Here is a 20,773-nt window from a genome sequence, read left to right on the forward strand (position 1 = left end):
CATTAAAATTTCTATTGGGCTCCACTTGGCATTGGAACAAATGACACAGGTATCTTCCTCTGAATCAGACATGTTTAACACACTAGCAATAAACATGCAACTCGGTTACAATTTTATTTAACAAAAACGTACTGTGCCTCAAGAAGCACTAAACGATTAAATGACAGTTGAAATAATGAACTGAAAAACAGTTTATAGCATCACTCTTTACAAACAACACAACTTTTTAGCAAAGGTTTGTTCCCATTAGTAAAATAACACTAATTAAATTTTTAAACATAAAAATTACAGAGCAAGTTTTAAATCACAGTCACTATATAAGTCTCACAGCTCTGCTGAGAGAATCTACCTCCCTTCAACGAAGTTTGAAGACCCCTGAGTTCTGTAGAGATTGAAACCGGATCATGCAGAAAATACAAGAGTAATGACTGGAAATTTTTGATGCGTAGCAAAGAGCGCCAAAAACGGCCCCCTCCCTCTCACACACAGCAGTGAGAGAGAAACGAAACTGTCATATTAAAACAAGCAAACTGCCAAGTGAAAATAATGCCCAAATATTTATTCACTCAGTACTCATTAATGCAAACGATTCTACATTCCAGCAAAAACGTTAACATGAAAAATACCTAATAAAAGGTTTAATGTACTTTTACAGAGTAATTCTGGTGAAATACCATCCCCAGAATACTAAAGTGTAGAGCATACATACATGTTCATTATAACGGTATGGCAGGATTTTTTTCATCAATTCCATTCAGAAAATAAAAACTGCTACATACCTCAATGCAGATTCAACTGCCCGCTGTCCCCTGATCTGAAGTTTTTACCTCCTCAGATGGACCGAGAAACAGCAATATGATCTTAACTACTCCGGTTTAAAATCATAAGAAAAACTCTGGTAGATTCTTCTTCAAACTCTGCCAGAGAGGTAATAACACGCTCCGGTGCTATTGTAAAATAACAAACTTTTGATTGAAGTTCTAAAAACTAAGTATAATCACCATAGTCCTCTCACACCTCCTATCTAGTCTATGGGTGCAAGAGAATGACTGGAGGGGTGACGTAGAGGGGAGGAGCTATATAGCAACTCTGCTGGGTGAATCCCTCTTGCACTTCCTGTAGGGGAGCAGATAATATCCCAGAAGTAATGATGACCCGTGGACCTGATCAACACATAACAGAAGAAACAGAATTTATGTTTACCTGATAAATACTTTCTCCACCGGTGTGTCCGGTCCACGGCGTCATCCTTACTTGTGGGATATTCTCTCTCCCCAACAGGAAATGCCCAAAGAGCCCAGCAAAGCTGGTCACATGATCCCTCCTAGGCTCCGCCTACCCCAGTCATTCGACCGACGTTAAGGAGGAATATTTGCATAGGAGAAACCATATGGTACCGTGGTGACTGTAGTTAAAGAAAATAAATTATCAGACCTGATTAAAAAAACCAGGGCGGGCCGTGGGACGGGACACACCGTTGGAGAAAGTAATTTATCAGGTAAACATAAATTCTGTTTTCTCCAACATCGGTGTGTCGGTCCCACGGCGTCATCCTTACTTGTGGGAACCAATACCAAAGCTTTAGGGACACCGGATGAAGGGAGGGAGCAAATCAGGTCACCTAAATGGAAGGCACCACGGTTTGCAAAACCTTTCTCCCAAAAATAGCCTCAGAAGAAGCAAAAGTATCAAACTTGTAAAATTTGGTAAAAGTGTGCAGTGAAGTAACACAGACAAGGCAGAAATCTGTCCCTTCAGGAACTTGCAGATAATCCTTTTATCAATCCTTCTTGAAGGAAGGATAGAATCTTAGGAATCTTAACCTTGTCCCAAGGGAATCCTTTAGATTCACACCAACAGATATATTTTTTCCAAATTTTGTGGTAAATCTTTCTAGTTACAGACTTTCTGGCCTGAACAAGAGTATCGATAACAGAATCTGAGAACCCTCGCTTCGATAAGATCAAGCGTTCAATCTCCAAGCAGTCAGCTGGAGTGAAACCAGGTTCGGATGTTCGAACGGGACCCTGAACAAGAAGGTCTCGTCTCAAAGGTAGCTTCCAAGGTGGAGCCGATAACATATTCACCAGATCTGCATACCAAGTCCTGCGTGGCCACGCAGGAGCTATCAAGATCACCGACGCCCTCTCCTGATTGATCCTGGATACCAGCCTGGGGATGAGAGGAAACGGCGGGGAAACACATAAGATAGTTTGAAGGTCCAAGGTGCTACTAGTGCATCACTAGAGCCGCCTTGGGATCCCTGGATCTGGACCCGTAGCAAGGAACTTTGAAGTTCTGACGAGAGGGAGGCCATCAGATCCATGTCTGGAATGCCCCACAGCTGAGTGACTTGGGCAAAGATTTCCGGATGGAGTTCCCACTCCCCCGGATGCAATGTCTGACGACTCAGAAAATCCCGCTTCCCAATTTTCCACTCCTGGGATGTGGATAGCGGACAGGTGGCAGGAGTGAGACTCCGCCCATAGAATGATTTTGGTCACTTCTTCCATCGCTAGGGAACTCCTTGTACCCCCCTGATGGTTGATTGTACGCAACAGTTGTCATGTTGTCTGATTGAAAACCGTATGAACTTGGCCCTCGCTAGCTGAGGCCAAGCCTTGAGAGCATTTGAATATCGCTCGCTCAGTTCCAGAATATTTATCGGTAGAAGAGATCTTCCCGAGACCAAAGACCTGAGCTCTCAGGGATCCCCAAGACCGCGCCCCCAGCCCATCAGAATGGCGTCGGTCGTGACCAATGACCCCACTCTGGTCTGCGGAATGTCATCCCTTGTGACAGGTTGTCCAGGGACAGCCACCAACGGAGTGAGTCTCTGGTCCTCTGATTTACTTGTATCTTCGGAGACAAGTCTGTATAATCCCCATTCCACTGACTGAGCATGCACAGTTGTAATGGTCTTAGATGAATGCGCGCAAAGGAACTATGTCCATTGCCGTACCATCAACCCGATCACTTCCATGCACTGAGCTATGGAAGGAAGAGGAACGGAATGAAGTATCCGACAAGAGTCTAGAAGGTTTATTTTTTGCCTTGAAAGGCCGATCCTGAGGAAGGGCGTGGCCCTTACCCCCAGTGATATCAGAGATAATCTCTTTCAAGTCCAGGGCCAAAACAGCGTTTTCCCCTTTGAAAGGAATTTTAAGTAGCTATGTTCTTGGAAGACGCATCAGCCGACCAAGATTTCAACCAAAGCGCTCTGCGCGCCACAATAGCAAACCCAGAATTCTTAGCCGCTAAACCTAGCCAATTGCAAAGTGGCGTCTAGGGTAAAAGAATTAGCCAATTTGAGAGTACAACGGCAAAGAGAATGACTGGGGTAGGCGGAGCCTAGGAGGGATCATGTGACCAGCTTTGCTGGGCTCTTTGCCATTTCCTGTTGGGGAAGAGAATATCCCACAAGTAAGGATGACGCCGTGGACCGGACACACCTATGTTGGAGAAAATGGTCTGTTACTAAGGGGTTAAAGAGGGGCTACAATTATATTTTATGCTGGTTTTCAGAATGGGGCTTAGTAGCCATTTCTTCATGTGGCTACCTTCCAGTAAAGCAGACCAATGACCTCCCAATATAATGCTTTTATAATATCCATAATCGGCTTAATAAACAACCCCAAATGCAACTGGTATAGCAAAGCAATACATCTGCCAGTGTGTAAAAAAATTTTATTAGGAAAACAAAAACATGGCACCCAAATATAGATTGAAAATTATGGAATAGAATTTGTTTATTTTTTGTAAATAATAATAGACCTGGAAAGTGTTGATAATACAAAGACAAAACTTTTAAAATGAAACTGGTCGGGGGGGGGGGGGGGCAGGTCAAGGCGGTGGCCATAACTGGTCGCAAAATTAGATGTTCCAGAATCCGCCGATTATCTATAAAACGTTTGAGAAATAAGATTTGAAACCAGCTGAACCCACAGTTTGAAACCTTACTGATTCAACAGATACCACTTGTGTGGCGACTGCATCCTAAGGAGCACTAATCTGGGCAATTCGCTTGGGGAGGCGGCGGCCTTATATCATCAGTCTTGCTGAATATAGATGGTGGAATACATGTGAACATGAGTGAGATACTTTCTGAGACGATCCAGGACCTCCTGACCATCCTGTCTCAAAAAATGGATAGTAACTACGCTCACCTAAAAGCGTTAACAGGAACTAAATCTGAGACGAAGTACATGAAACTAGTGTGGTGGCTTTAGCATAGAAAAAACAGTTGCGCAGCACCCCACTGACATTACCCTCCGCAGCTGATTAAGCCAAACACCACACGCTACTTACAGTGGATTTACACACGAGGACACCAACTACAGACAGGAACATCCAGACACTAAAGAACCCCATAACAGCAACTACAATTTGTTTGCCTAAGCACGAGAAAGTTATGGAGGACGGATCATAATTAGTCCAGGCGGATGCAGGCCGACCGCTCAGGACAACAGATGGTCAGATACAATGATTCGATGCTTAACAGAACCGTTACACCCTCCTCTTTGAGCTCGGTAGTCCAGTTAGGTGTGATACTGGAGACTCACATTCCTCTCTGCTTCCTAGATCGGGTGAACTGGTTGTGGATTAAAACATTTCTCCGAGGGCGTCCTCTTCTTTTTTACCCGAACTGTCAACTATACTGTACCAGCTCTGAGCTCATAGTCACTCGGAATGGATAACGGGTAACTTTAATACTATTCATGCACCATAACTCAAGAGATGGGACCATATCGTTTATCATGATTGATATGCATGTACAAAATGAGGACTTTAAAGGGACACTGAACCCACATTTTTTCTTTCGTGATTCAGATAGAGCATGGCATTTTAAGCAACTTTTTAATTTACTCCTATTATTAAATTTTCTTCATTCTCTTGGTATCTTTATTTGAAATGCAAGAATGTAAGTTTAGATGCCGGCCATTTTTAGTGAACAACTTAGCTTGTTCTTGCTGATTGGTGGATAAATTCCTCACCAATAAAAAAGTGCTGTCCAGATATTCTGAACCAATAAAAAGCTTAGATGTTTTCCTTTTCAAATAAAGATAGCAAGAGAACGAAGAAAAAAAATTGATAATAGGATTAAATTAGAAAGTTACTTAAAATTGCATGCTCTATCTGAATCACGAAAGAAGAAATTTGGGGTTCAGTGTCCCCTCTAAAGTTTGATTTTACTGTCTGAGCCTTTACTACTCTAATTAGATGGTAGGAAGATATGTCTCATATACAGGACGAACGTTAAACTGCAGTTTATTGAAATTATAACAGTTTCCCTGTTTATATACCCCTCTCTTATCCAACTTCTTCTAAGAGTAAAAGTGTTTTGAGGGTTAATGGAATCACCTTTATAACCTATTTTACATATGGAATCTCTGCTCAGAGGCTGCATTACCGTTTCTTCCCTTACTCTTACAAGTTACGAAGATTAGTTGAGGACTCTACATATCCAAAGGCTTTCGCTAAGAGAGAAAATTCTCTGGGTTGATAGCTGACAAAATAAGCATAGGGACTACTGTTATGCACCCACTCATATGATAGTAAGGTTTTGTTCATACAACCCTGAGAGTTTCTCTAGTATTGCATTCCATAAAACGCAAGATAGCTGAGATTACAAATAAAAAAAAAACAACAATATACTAAAGAGCTAGGGCTCCTACAAAGGGATATATACATATGACACCATTAAAGCTCCTATCTTCCAGATAACATGTGTTGGCATTATTATAATCCAGCCTCTTGCTATTGGCTTAATTGGGTATACTTTCTCTCACTAGAAGGTACAACAGCTTCTATCTCGATATGTCCTGAGACATGGAAACCCCTCTGTGTAACGACATCTCAGCTAAATACCACAACAAAAAGAAACCTAGGTGAAAGCAACCAACACTATAACATTGGGCCGGGGATCCTACAAGAGGTTCTCCAACATATACACCCATCTCATACCAGCTTAGCGTCTACCATCCAGTCATAATCTCTCATGCAGATGCTAGTTTACCTATTTCATCAATGGTCCAAGAGTGACAACCTATATCATTTGAGACCCTCCCCTGTGCCATATTTCACTTTCTGGGTACAAGAGTGACCCTGTTTAGGTTGGGAGGTTTTACATCCCTACATAAAACGAGATTTCATATTAATTTATCCATTTACACCCCTAATAGTGAAAAACTTTGATGGTTAGCTGATATATTTGAGTGTACAGAAAACAATTTACTCTTACAAATATACCTACCAAATATTTTCTAGGTCATACTGTATAAGTAGCTAACTTTCTAAATTAACCTATATGTGATACTCCCAATTACTTGTTGTTATTGCACATGGATAAATGTTATTTTTTGTTCATACCAAAAATCTCAATAAAAAATTAAAAATATTTTTAAAAAAAAATAAAAGTGGTCAGATAAAAAAATAAAAGCTTAGCATAAAAGAAAAAAACACCAATAAAGAACATATTAGGACTAAATAAATTATAGCTACTAAATTCTAAAACATACCATAGCTATTTTACCAATGTATTTATATAGCTTAAAGACATAATTTATGCTTACCTGATAAATTCCTTTCTTCTGTTGTGTGATCAGTCCACGGGTCATCATTACTTCTGGGATATTATCTACTTCCCTACAGGAAGTGCAAGAGGATTCACCCAGCAGAGTTGCTATATAGCTCCTCCCCTCTACGTCACCTCCAGTCATTCGACCAAAGACCAACGAGAAAGGAGAAGCCAAGGGTGTAGTGGTGACTGGATTATAATTTAAAAAATGTTTACCTGCCTTAAAAAACAGGGCGGGCCGTGGACTGATCACACAACAGAAGAAAGGAATTTATCAGGTAAGCATAAATTATGTTTTCTTCTGTTATGTGTGATCAGTCCACGGGTCATCATTACTTCTGGGATACCAATACCAAAGCAAAAGTACACGGATGACGGGAGGGATAGGCAGGCTCATTATACAGAAGGAACCACTGCCTGAAGAACCTTTCTCCCAAAAATAGCCTCCGAAGAAGCAAAAGTGTCAAATTTGTAAAATTTGGAAAAAGTATGAAGCGAAGACCAAGTTGCAGCCTTGCAAATCTGTTCAACAGAGGCCTCATTCTTAAAGGCCCAAGTGGAAGCCACAGCTCTAGTAGAATGAGCTGTAATTCTTTCAGGAGGCTGCTGTCCAGCAGTCTCATAGGCTAAACGAATTATGCTGCGAAGCCAGAAGGAGAGAGAGGTAGCCGAAGCCTTATGACCTCTCCTCTGACCAGAGTACACGACAAACAGGGAAGACGTTTGTCGAAAATCCTTAGTTGCCTGCAAGTAGAACTTGAGGGCACGAACTACATCCAGATTGTGTAGAAGACGTTCCTTCTTTGAAGAAGGATTTGGACACAAGGATGGAACAACAATCTCTTGATTGATATTCTGTTAGTGACTACCTTAGGTAAGAACCCAGGTTTAGTACGCAGAACTACCTTGTCTGAGTGAAAGATCAGATAAGGAGAATCACATTGTAAGGCTGATAATTCAGAGACTCTTCAAGCCGAGGAAATAGCCATTAAAAATAGAACTTTCCAAGATAACAATTTTATATCAATGGAATGAAGGGGTTCAAACGGAACACCCTGTAAAACGTTAAGAACTAAGTTTAAACTCCATGGCGGAGCAACAGTTTTTAAACACAGGCTTGATCCTAGCTAAAGCCTGACAAAATGCCTGGACGTCTGGATTTTCTGACAGACGCTTATGTAACAAGATGGACAGAGCTGAGATCTGTCCCTTTAATGAGCTAGCCGATAAACCCTTTTCTAAACCTTCTTGTAGAAAGGACAATAATCCTAGGAATCCTAACCTTACTCCAGGAGTAATCTTTGGATTCACACCAGTATAGGTATTTACGCCATATTTTATGGTAAATCTTTCTAGTAACAGGCTTCCTAGCCTGTATCAGGGTATCAATAACCGACTCAGAAAAACCACGTTTTGATAAAATCAAGCGTTCAATTTCCAAGCAGTCAGCTTCAGAGAAGTTAGATTTTGATGTTTGAATGGACCCTGTATCAGAAGGTCCTGTCTTAGAGGTAGAGACCAAGGCGGACAGGATGACATGTCCACTAGATCTGCATACCAAGTCCTGCGTGGCCATGCAGGTGCTATTAGAATCACTGATGCTCTCTCCTGTTTGATTTTGGCAATCAATCGAGGAAGCAGCGGGAAGGGTGGAAACACATAAGCCATCCTGAAGTTCAAGGTGCTGTCAAAGCATCTATCAGAACCGCTCCCGGATCCCTGGATCTGGATCCGTAGCGAGGAAGTTTGGCGTTCTGGCGAGACGCCATGAGATCTATCTCTGGTTTGCCCCAACGTCGAAGTATTTGGGCAAAGACCTCCGGATGAAGTTCCCACTCCCCCGGATGAAAAGTCTGGCGACTCAAGAAATCCGCCTCCCAGTTCTCCCACTCCCGGGATGTGGATTGCTGACAGGTGGCAAGAGTGAGACTCTGCCCAGCGAAATATCTTTGATACTTCCATCATTGCTAGGGAGCTTCTTGTCCCTCCCTGATGGTTGATGTAAGCTACAGTCGTGATGTTGTCCGACTGAAACCTGATAAACCCCGAGTTTTTAACTGGGGCCAAGCTAGAAGGGCATTGAGAACTGCTCTCAATTCCAGAATGTTTATTGGCAGGAGACTTTCCTCCTGACTCCATTGTCCCTGAGCCTTCAGAGAATTCCAGACAGCGCCCCAACCTAGTAGGCTGGCGTCTGTTGTTACAATTGTCCAGTCCGGCCTGCTGAATGGCATCCCCTGGACAGATGTGGCCGAGAAAGCCACCATAGAAGAGAGTTTCTGGTCTCTTGATCCAGATTCAGAGTGGGGGACAAATCTGAGTAATCCCCATTCCACTGACTCAGCATGCACAATTGCAGCGGTCTGAGATGTAGGCGTGCAAAGGGAACTATGTCCATTGCTGCTACCATTAAGCCGATCACCTCATGCATTGAGCTACTGACGGGAGTTGAATGGAATGAAGGACACGGCATGCATTTAGAAGCTTTGTTAATCTGTCTTCTGTCAGATAAATCTTCATTTCTACAGAATCTATAAGAGTCCCCAAGAATGGAACTCTTGTGAGAGGAAAGAGAGAACTCTTCTTTTCGTTCACTTTCCATCCATGCGACCTTAGAAATGCCAGAACTAACTCTGTATGAGACTTGGCAGTTTGAAAGCTTGAAGCTTGTATCAGAATGTCGTCTAGGTATGGAGCTACCGAAATTCCTCGCGGTCTTAGTACCGCCAGAAGGGCACCCAGAACCTTTGTGAATATTCTTGGAGCCGTAGCCAATCCGAATGGAAGGGCTACAAACTGGTAATGCCTGTTTAAGAAGGCAAACCTTAGATACCGGTAATGATCTTTGTGAATCGGTATGTGAAGGTAAGCATCCTTTTAAATCCACTGTGGTCATGTACTGACCCTTTTTGGATCATGGGTAAGATTGTCCGAATAGTTTCCATTTTGAACGATGGAACTCTTAGGAATTTGTTTAGGATCTTTAAATCCAAGATTGGCCTGAAAGTTCCCTCTTTTTTGGGAACCACAAACAGGTTTGAGTAAAACCCTTGTCCTTGTTCCGACCGCGGAACCGGATGGATCACTCCCATTAATAATAGATCTTGTACACAGCGTAGAAACGCGTCTTTCTTTATTTGGTTTGTTGACAACCTTGACAGATGAAATCTCCCTCTTGGGGGAGATAATTTGAAGTCTAGAAGGTATCCCTGAGATATGATCTCTAGCGCCCAGGGATCCTGGACATCTCTTGCCCAAGCCTGGGCGAAGAGAGAGAGTCTGCCCCCCACTAGATCCGGTCCCGGATCGGGGGCCCTCGGTTCATGCTGTCTTAGGGGCAGCAGCAGGTTTCCTGGCCTGCTTGCCCTTATTCCGGACTGGTTAGGTTTCCAGCCTTGTCTGTAACGAGCAACAGCTCTTCTGTTTTGGTGCAGTGGAAGTTGATGCCTGTTCCTGTTTTGAAATTCCGAAAGGGACGAAAATTAGACTGTCTAGCCTTAGCTTTGGCTTTGTCTTGAGGTAGAGCGTGGCCCTTACCTCCTGTAATGTCAGCAATAATTTCTTTCAAACCGGGCCCAAATAAGTTTGCAAGGGAAATTGTATGAAAAACAATGCCGCTAGATAAGATCTGAGCTACACATAAAAAACAGGCAATCCCTAAGCCTGAAAATGATCGAATGTGCAAAAAGATATAGGTATATATGTGTGCGCCAAATTTGTGTGAAACACAAATGGCAATAGATCTTTTTATGAAAAACAATGCGCTAGATAAGATCTGAGCTACACATAAAAAACAGGCAATCCCTAAGCCTGAAAATGATCGAATGTGCAAAAAGATATAGGTAATAATAAAGTTTGCCCCTTGAAAGGTATATTAAGTAATTTGGACTTAGAAGTTACATCAGCCGACCAGGATTTTAGCCACAGCGCCCTACGTGCCTGAATGGCGAATCCTGAATTCTTAGCCGTAAGTTTGGTTAAATGTACTACGGCCTCCGAAATGAATGAATTAGCTAGTTTAAGGACTCTAAGCCTGTCCGTAATGTCGTCCATACGTAGCTGAACTAAGGTTCTCTTCCAGAGACTCAATCCAAAATGCTGCCGCAGCCGTAATCGGCGCGATGCATGCAAGGGGTTGCAATATAAAACCTTGTTGAACAAACATTTTCTTAAGGTAACCCTCTAATTTTTTATCCATAGGATCTGAAAAAGCACAGCTATCCTCCACCGGGATAGTGGTGCGCTTAGCTAAAGTAGAAACTGCTCCCTCCACCTTAGGGACCGTTTGCCATAAGTCCCGTGTGGTTGGCGTCTATTGGAAACAACTTTCTAAATATTGGAGGGGGGAGAACGGCACACCGGGTCTATCCCACTCCTTAGTAACAATTTCAGTTAATCTCTTAGGTATAGGAAAAACGTCAGTACTCGCCGGTACCGCAAAGTATTTATCCAACCTACACATTTTCTCTGGTATTGCAACAGTGTTACAATCGTTAAGAGCCGCTAAGACCTCCCCTAGTAACACCCGGAGGTTTTCCAATTTAAAATTTAAAATTTGAAATATCTGAATCCAATCTGCTTGGATCAGAAACCGTCACCTACAGAATGAAGCTCTCCGTCCTCATGCTCTGCAAAGCTGTGACGCAGTATCAGACATGGCCCTAGAATTATCAGCGCACTCTGTTCTCACCCCAGAGTGATCACGCTTGCCTCTTAGTTCTGGTAATTTAGCCAAAACTTCAGTCATAACAGTAGCCATATCTTGTAATGTTATCTGTAATGGCTGCCCAGATGTACTAGGCGCCATAATATCACGCACCTCCCGGGCGGGAGATGCAGGTACTGACACGTGAGGCGAGTTAGTCGGCATAACTCTCCCCTCGCTGTTTGGTAAAATTTGTTCAATTTGTACAGATTGGCTTTTATTTAAAGTAGCATCAATACAGTTAGTACATAAATTTCTATTGGGCTCCACCTTGGCATTGGAACAAAGACACAGGTATCTTCCTCTGAATCAGACATGTTTAACACACTAGCAATAAACATGCAACTCGGGTTACAATCTTAATTAACAAAAACGTACTGTGCCTCAAGAAGCACTAAACGATTAAAATGACAGTTGAATATAATGAACTGAAAACAGTTATAGCATCACTCTTTAAATACAACACAACTTTTTAGCAAAGGTTTGTTCCCATTAGTAAAAATAACACTAATTAAATTTAAACAGAAAAATTACAGAAACGTTTTAAATCACAGTCACTATTTAAGTCTCACAGCTCTGCTGAGAGAATCTACCTCCCTTCAAAGAAGTTTGAAGACCCCTGAGTTCTGTTAGAGATGAACCGGATCATGCAGAAAATACAAGAGTAACTGACTGGAAATTTTTGATGCGTAGCAAAGAGCGCCAAAAACGGCCCCCACCCTCTCACACACAGCAAGTGAGAGAGAAACGAAACTGTCATAATTAAAACAAGCAAAACTGCCAAGTGGAAAAATAATGCCCAAATATTTATTCACTCAGTACCTCATTAATGCAAACGATTCTACATTCCAGCAAAAACGTTTTAACATGAAAAATACCTATTAAAAGGTTTAATGTACTTTTACAGAGTAATTCCGGGTGAAATACCATCCCCAGAATACTAAAATGTAGAGTATACATACATGTTCATTATAACGGTTATGGCAGGATTTTCTCATCAATTCCATTCAGAAAATAAAAACTGCTACATACCTCAATGCAGATTCAACTGCCCGCTGTCCCCTGATCTGAAGTTTTTACCTCCCTCAGATGGCCGAGAAACAGCAATATGATCTTAACTACTCCGGTTAAAAATCATAAGAAAAACTCTGGTAGATTCTTCTTCAAACTCTGCCAGAGAGGTAATAACACGCTCCGGTGCTATTGTAAAATAACAAACTTTTGATTGAAGTTCTAAAAACTAGTATAATCACCATAGTCCTCTCACACCTCCTATCTAGTCTTTGGGTGCAAGAGAATGACTGGAGGTGACGTATGAGGGGAGGAGCTATATAGCAACTCTGCTGGGTGAATCCTCTTGCACTTCCTGTAGGGGAGTAGATAATATCCCAGAAGTAATGATGACCCGTGGACTGATCACACATTACAGAAGGAAAACAATATACTTATATAGTTTAAATTGTATTTCTAATACCCTGCAATTACCTGCCATTTTTAACAATACCCTGCAAATTAACTGCTATTTCTTGCATCACTTCAGTGTTTTCCATGTGTAACTAGGTAGGAGCCCTATTTACAACTATGATATTTTAAAATATTAAATAAAGTGCATGATTGTTTTAAAGGGTCCAGGAAACTTAAATCTAAAACTCCATCAAGTCACATTAATGGACCAACTATTATACATTTGGTGACAGTAAATATTTCAGAGTTAGCTTTCTAAAATCATCCCACAATGAGTGACAAACTATTTTATGACCAGCCATGTAGAAAGACTAAGGGCCCCCCAATGATCTAAGACATATGTCTATATTGATGATTACTATAAACAATGTTCAGACATATATTCAAGTTAAAATATTTGCAGTGTTTTATTAAAGACTCTTAATATGTATATAATTATGCAATTCTAATTACAACTGTTAAAGTAGCAAAAAAAATCAAAACAATCAGCATTTTTTTTTTATATTTAAAACTATTTCATCCCTGCATATTGGAAAACATCTGTTTGAGATCCTGATGTGGGGCAAAAAGCACTGGAACTTGCATTAGGACGAGAATCACTCATTGTAATGAAGTTCTAGTCTGCAAGTCCCCAACAAAACGTTCACCTCCTGAAGATGGTGAAATAGATGATTACTACATTTTGTAGTACTGTTCCAGAATTTACAACAGTGAAGCGGTTTGGGTGCAGACATGTCTTGTCCTCCAGAAGACACCGATGTGAAATCTAGATTATTAGGACCCAGCATTCCCTTGACCAGGTGATAAATGTACAACAGTGGGTGACACTTGTTGTATCTGTCCTCCAACAAGATGGGATGCAGCTTGATTTACAATAACTTGTCCTCCATGACCTGTTAAATGTTGACCATGTACAAGCTGCACAGCTGTATTTGGACTATTTAGCATCTGTGTAGAGTACGACTGATTAGTCCTAACCATATTTGTGTTTCGGTTCAACATTAAATGGTCTGCAGATACTTGATTTAGACCAAGATGGGATGGTTGGGTATGAACAAGCTGAGCATTTATAGTATGAACATGCTGCATTGAATTTGAATTTACAGAAAGGCCAGTAGGAATGAGAAGCTGGCTTGCATGTCCGTGTGGTTGCCCCATAGCTGAATGGATAACAATGCTACCTCCTGTTTGCTGAGCACCGGGTTTTTCGAGGACCTTGCTGAGAAGCATATTAACATGCATTTGCTGACCAACTGTGAATTCTGAGGGTTTCCATGAACAAATTGAACATTTTTGCTGTATATGGTGTTGCTGTATACCGAAATTATTCATATTGTAAGACGTCTGTTGTCCTACTTGAACAGGTTTTGGTTGGAATGTGATTGGGAATTTATTTGGATTTTGTGGTCTATGTATAATAATGTTATGAACAGGTAAGATGTTTGGAAATTACCATTGTTAAACGGAACAGAAACTGACTGCCCTGATGGACTTGAATTTCCAATACTGCATTACCATTTGGCGTCTGTCTGTGAACTAGCATTTCCACCAGTTGTATTTCCCGATGTTTGCTGACCATTTTTAAGAATAATTTGGGATCCGTCTGGATTACTAATTGCCATCAATGAAGATGGACTATTCAGGGAACTAATTAGATGTATTTGCCCGGAGCCACTGTGATTAATGTCAGACATATGCTGGCTAGGAATATTGATCCCTACATGTTGCATAAAACTATGTTGCACACCCAAAGTATTGCTTGCTAACGATGTGCTTACTTGTTGCTTGTACTGAGTGTAATGTTTGACCTGAGTGATTAGGAACATTAGAATCCTGAGGAAATGATGCTGATAGTATGAGAATGAAGAGGAACATTTGAAAAGTGTTGGTTAGGACCAATGTTGGCATCCAAATATGCTTCATTAGCCAAAGTATGAGCTGTAATATTAGCCAAATTTAGTGATTTTTGAAGAATGTCTTCTCTTAAGGTCATGAATGGGAGAAGATTCATGCTCTTCATCAAGAAACTGAAGACTATTGATAGTTGTATTCATCATTGGTGCCTTCTCCCATTTCATTGTGCACATCTTTGATAGACGGTTTAGGATCCGTTTTCTAGAAGATAAAATTACAATAGATGAAAGACTCATAATGCATAACTATATTGTTATATTTTTCCAGTTAAAGGCCCTTTTTCTCAGGCGTGCTCTTCCCTACCCTTCCTTTTGTAATCTCATGCTGTTTTTTTTCTTCTTCTTTTTATTCCCAATAGATTATTTTTATTGTAATTATTAGTTCTCTTTCTAACTTCACTTTCTTTATATATATATAAATATAAATATATATATTATATATATATATATATATATAATATATATATATATATATATATATACTGTAAATATGACTTGCCTTGTTCTCATTGCTCTCTGTATTTTTACTCTAATTTGAAGATTTTCTACATTTTCTACTAACTCAAACTTCAATCAATAAAATAAAATTCATGCTTACCTGATAAATTATTTTCTTTCCTGGCATGGAGAGTCCACAAATCCATTCTAATTACTAGTGGGAATTCAACTTCTGGCCACTAGGAGGAGGCAAAGAACACCCCAGCAGAGCTGTTGAGTACCACTACTACTTCTCATAAGCCCCAGTCATTCAGCCGAAGGAATATGGAAAAAGAAGATGACACAAGGGTATAGAGGTGCCTGAGGTTTATACCAAACAAATGCAGTCTTAAATCGAATTAAGGGCGGGTCGTGGACTTTCCATGCCAGGTAAGCATAAATTTAGTTTATTTTCCAATGGCATGGAGAGTCCACAAATCCATTCTAATTACTAGTGGGAACCAATACCCAAGCTAGAAGACACAGAATGGAAAGGCAAGAGAACAAGACAGGCTGACCTAAACAGAGGGCACCACCGCTTGAAAAACTTCTCTCCCAAAAGAAGCCTCAGCCGAGGCAAAAGTATAAAATATGTAGATTTTGGAAAAAAGTATGCAACGAGCACCAAGTGTCCGCCTTGCAGATCTGAAAAACGGAAATTCTGCGGAAAAATCGAGGAGAAACACAGCTTTAGTGAAAACAACTCAATATTAACAGAGCGCATAGGCTCAAACAGAGTCTGCTGGAGAACTTTAAGAACAAAAATAAGGCTCCATGGATGAGCAACAGGTTTAAACACAGGCCTGATTCTGACTAAAAAAGAACATCTGGCAGGTCTGCTGGACGTTTATGCAAACAGTGCAGAGATATGACCCTTCAGAGTACTGACTGACAAGCCCTTCTCCCGGCCATCCTGAAGAAAATACAAAATGTGGGGAAATCTCACCCGACTAAAAGCGGGATAAGAACCCACGCCTCCATTTGGAGGACCAGAATACCCGATTGTGACCAAGAGTGACCACCTATATCATTTGAGACCCTCCCCTGTGCCATATTTCACTTTCTGGGTACAAGAGTGACCCTATTTAGGTTGGGATGTTTTGCAATGCCCATACAAATGCACTTTTCAGGGCAATGGGGAGCTTAGGTATTTTTAGATAGTTATTTTATTTCGGGGGGTTGGTTGTGGGGGGGGGTTTACTGTTGGGGGGCTGTTTGTATTTTTTTTTACAGCTAAAAGAGCTGTTATCTTTGGGACAATGCCCCACAAAAGGCCCTTTTAGGGCCCATTGGTAGTTTATTGTAGGGTAGGGCATTTTTATTTGGGAGGGGGGGCTTTTTTATTTTTGATAGGGCTATTAGATTAGGTGTAATTCTTTTTTATTGTTGATCATTTGTTTCATATTTTTTGTAATTTAGTTATTTTTATTTTTAGTAATTTTAGTGTTTATTTTTTTAGTTAGGTTTTAGTGTAAGTCAGGTTAGGTTTTATTTCACAGGTAAGTTTGTATTTAATTTAACTAAGTAGTCAGTAAATAGTTAAAACGATTTACTAACTAGTCTACCTAGCTAAAATAAATACAAACTTACCTGTGAAATAAAAATAAAACCTAAGCTAGCTACAATATAAATAATAGCTATATTGTAGCTAGCTTAGGTTTTATTTCACAGGTAAGTATGTATTTAGTTTTTAAATAGGTATTATTTAGTTAATAATTGTAACTTTAGTTTAACTCTATTTTAATTATGTTAAAGTTAGGGGGGTTAGGGTTAGGATTAGGGGGTTAATATAGTTTAATTTAGCCAGTTGCTATGTGGGGGGGCTGGCAGTTTAGGGGTTAATAGGTTTATTTAGTTAACAATTGTAAATTTAATTTAGCTATATTTTTATTATGTTAAAGTTAGTGGGTGTTAGGCTTAGGGTTACTTTAGCGTTAGAGGTTAATGGATTTATTTAGTGGTAGTGATGGGGGAGGCCAGAGGTTTAGGGGTTAATAATTTAGTATAATGGCGGCGACATGGGGAGCGGCAGATTAGGGGTTAATAGTTTTATGTAGGTGGCGGCGATGTTGGGGGCGGCAGATTAGGGGTTAATAACTGTATGTAGGTGGCGGCGATGTTGGAGGCAGCAGATTAGTGGCGTTTAGACTCGGGGTTTATGTTAGGGTGTTAGGTTTAAACATTATTTTCTTTCTCCCCATAGACATCAATGGGGCTGCGTTACGGAGCTTTTGTTTCCGCGATCGTAGGTGTTAGACTTTTTTTTTGCCGGCGCTCCCCACTGATGTCTATGGGGAAATCGTGCACGAGCACATCAAAGCAGCGCTTGTTTTCGGTGGGGGATGGAGCTCAACACCACCATATCGCCCGCACAAGCCTGCTTTTTCAAAATCTGAATACCAGCGCTATAGGGAGGTGAAATAACGTCGCTTTTGTGGCAGTCGTTAAAATCCCTATAGCGCTCAAAACTCGTAATCTAGCTGAATGTTAGCAGACCCAAAAGGTACACATTAATATGTACAGAAAAAGAATAAAATAAAATAAGCCGGAATAATGCTTAAAACGATGTCACATATATACCTCTACTGAAGACAGAGAGGGAAAACAATTGGAATACTTACAGTAGAAGAAGGAAAGCTTCTACTATAACAGTTAGGGATAGAGATAAAATCCCTAAAAACACTCAGTTTATATATCCAGAAGAAAAGGATACAATAAGCAAACAATGCTTATAAGAATATCAATTAATACTTGCATATATAACATCAGACTATAATGATGTCAAGATAATAAAGCGACACAGAATGTTACATACATTTAGAAATTATCCCCTCAAAATGAGAGGGTTATACCAAAGTCCAAATAAAAAAAACAGAATTTATGTTTACCTGATAAATTTCTTTCTCCTACGGTGTATCCGGTCCACGGCTTCATCCTTACTTGTGGGGATATTCTCAATCCCTACAGGAAGTGGCAAAGAGAGCACACAGCAAAGCTGTCCATATAGCTCCCCTCAGGCTCCGCCCCCCCAGTCATTCGACCGACGGTTAGGAGAAAAAGGAGAACCATAGGGTGCAGTGGTGACTGTAGTTAACAAAAATAAATTTAAACCTGACCAAATGCCAGGGTGGGCCGTGGACCGGATAACACCGAGGAGAAAGAAATTTATAAGGTAAACATAAATTCTGTTTTCTCCTACATTGGTGTATCCGGTCCACGGTTTCATCCTTACTTGTGGGAACCAATACCAAAGCTTTAGGACACGGATGAAGGGAGGGAACAAGTCAGGTAACCTAAACGGAAGGCACCACTGCTTGTAAAACCTTTCTCCCAAAAATAGCCGTAATAGCTGTAATTCGTTCCGGAGGCTGCTGTCCAGCAGTCTCATAAGCCAATCTGATGATGCTTTTCAGCCAGAAGGAAAGAGAGGTAGCAGTCACTTTCTGACCTCTCATCTTACAAGAATAGACAACAAACAAGGATGATGTTTGTCTGAAATCTTTAGTCGCTTGTAAATAGAATTTTAAAGCACAAACCACATCAAGATTGTGTAACAGTCGTTCCTTCTTAGAAGCTGGATTAGGGCACAGAGAAGGAACAATGATTTCCTGGTTAATATTCTTATTAGAAACCACTTTTGGAAGAAAACCAGGTTTGGTACGCTAAACAACCTTATCTGCATGGAACACCAGATAAGGTGAATTACACTGCAAAGCAGACAATTCAGAAACTCTTCTAGCAGAAGAAATAGCTACTAAAAACAAAACTTTACAAGATAGTAACTTAATATCTATGGAATGTAGAGGTTCAAACGGAACCCCTTGAAGAACTGAAAGAACTAAATTTAGACTCCATGGAGGAGCCACAGGTCTGTAGACAGGCTTGATTCTGACTAAAGCCTGTACAAACGCCTGAACATCTGGCACGGCTGCCAGACGCTTATGTAACAAAACAGACAGGGCAGATATCTGTCCTTTTAAGGAACTAGCTGATAGACCTTTCTCCAATCCTTCTTGGAGAAAAGATAGTATCCTTGGAATCCTAATCTTACTCCATGAGTAACCCTTGGATTCGCACCAGCAAAGATATTTCCGCCATATCTTATGGTAAATTTTCCTGGTGACAGGCTTTCTAGCCTTGATCAGAGTATCTATAACCGATTTCGAAAACCCACGCTTCGCTAGAATCAAGCGTTCAATCTCCAAGCAGTCAGTTGCAGAGAAACTAGGTTTGGATGTTCGAATGGACCTTGAATTAGAAGGTCCTGCCTCAAAGGTAGATTCCATGGTGGAGCCAATGACATATTCACCAGGTCTGCATACCAAGTCCTGCGTGGCCACGCAGGAGCTATCAGAATTACCGAAGCCTTCTCCTGCTTGATCCTGGCTACTAGCCAGGGGAGAAGAGGAAACAGTGGAAAGACATAAGCTAGATTGAACGACCAAGGCGCCACTAAGGCATCTACCAATGTCGCCTTGGGATCCCTGGACCTGGACCCGTAACGTGGAACTTTGGAGTTCTGACGTGACGCCATCAGATCCAGATCTGGAATGCCCCATAGTTGAGATAACTGGGCAAAAACCTCCAGGTGAAGTTCCCACTTCCCCGGATGGAAAGTCTGACGACCCAGTTGTCCACTCCTGGGATGTGAATTGCTGATAGATGGCAGGAGTGATCCTCTGCCCATTTGATGATCTTGGATACCTCTCTCATTGCCAGGGAACTCTTTGTTCCCCCCTGATGATTGATGTACGCTACAGTCGTCATGTTGTCCGACTGAAATCTGATGAATTTGGCCTCCGCTAGTTGAGGCCATGCCTGGAGCGCATTGAATATCGCTCTCAATTCCAAAATGTTTATCGGGAGAAGAGATTCTTCCCAAGACCATAGACCCTGAGCTTTCAGGGACTCCCAGACCGCACCCCAGCCTAAGAGGCTGGCGTCGGTCGTGACAATGATCCACTCCGGTCTGCGGAAACTCATTCCCTGAGACAGGTGATCCTGAGACAACCACCAGAGGAGTGAGTCTCTGGTTTTCTGGTCCATTTGTATCTGGGGAGACAAATCTGCATAATCCCCATTCCACTGTTTGAGCATGCACAGTTGCAATGGTCTTAAATGAATTCGAGCAAAGGGAACCACGTCCATTGCCGCAACCATTAGTCCTATTGCCTCCATGCACTGAGCTATGGAGGGTTGTGGAATGGATTGAAGAACTCGACAAGTGTTCAAAAGTTTTAACTTCCTGACCTCCGTCAGAAAGATTTTCATTTCTACCGAGTGTATTATTGTTCCCAGGAAGGGAACCCTTGTGAACGGGGACAGAGAACTCTTTTCTATGTTCACCTTCCACCCGTGAGACCTTAGAAAGGCTAGAACAATGTCCGTATGAGCCTTTGTCTTGTGAAAGGACGACGCTTGTATTAAAATGTCGTCTAGGTAAGGTGCAACTGCAATGCCCCTTGGCCTTAGCACCGCTAGAAGGGACCCTAGCACCTTTGTGAAAATTCTGGGAGCAGTGGCCAATCCGAAGGGAAGAGCCACGAACTGGTAATGCTTGTCCAGAAAGGCGAACCTCAGGAACTGATGGTGATCTTTGTGGATAGGAATATGCAGGTACGCATCCTTTAAGTCCAC

The 20,773-nt window shown here is 41.3% G+C and overlaps 1 protein-coding gene across 1 annotated transcript in view; it reads right to left on the reverse strand.

Moving 5' to 3' along the window:
- BICRAL (BICRA like chromatin remodeling complex associated protein) overlaps window positions 1–20,773 on the reverse strand; it is a 723,876-nt gene that overhangs the window by 364,666 nt on the left and 338,437 nt on the right. Inside the window, 10 exon segments of the mRNA XM_053712738.1 lie at window positions 13,269–13,324; window positions 13,423–13,436; window positions 13,528–14,185; window positions 14,188–14,250; window positions 14,253–14,289; window positions 14,291–14,525; window positions 14,527–14,597; window positions 14,599–14,725; window positions 14,727–14,795; window positions 14,797–14,861. Coding sequence (XP_053568713.1) covers window positions 13,269–13,324; window positions 13,423–13,436; window positions 13,528–14,185; window positions 14,188–14,250; window positions 14,253–14,289; window positions 14,291–14,525; window positions 14,527–14,597; window positions 14,599–14,725; window positions 14,727–14,795; window positions 14,797–14,861 — 1,395 coding nt within the window.

Source organism: Bombina bombina, chromosome 4 (assembly GCF_027579735.1).
Source record: "Bombina bombina isolate aBomBom1 chromosome 4, aBomBom1.pri, whole genome shotgun sequence".
Classification (NCBI taxonomy): Eukaryota; Metazoa; Chordata; class Amphibia; order Anura; family Bombinatoridae; genus Bombina; species Bombina bombina.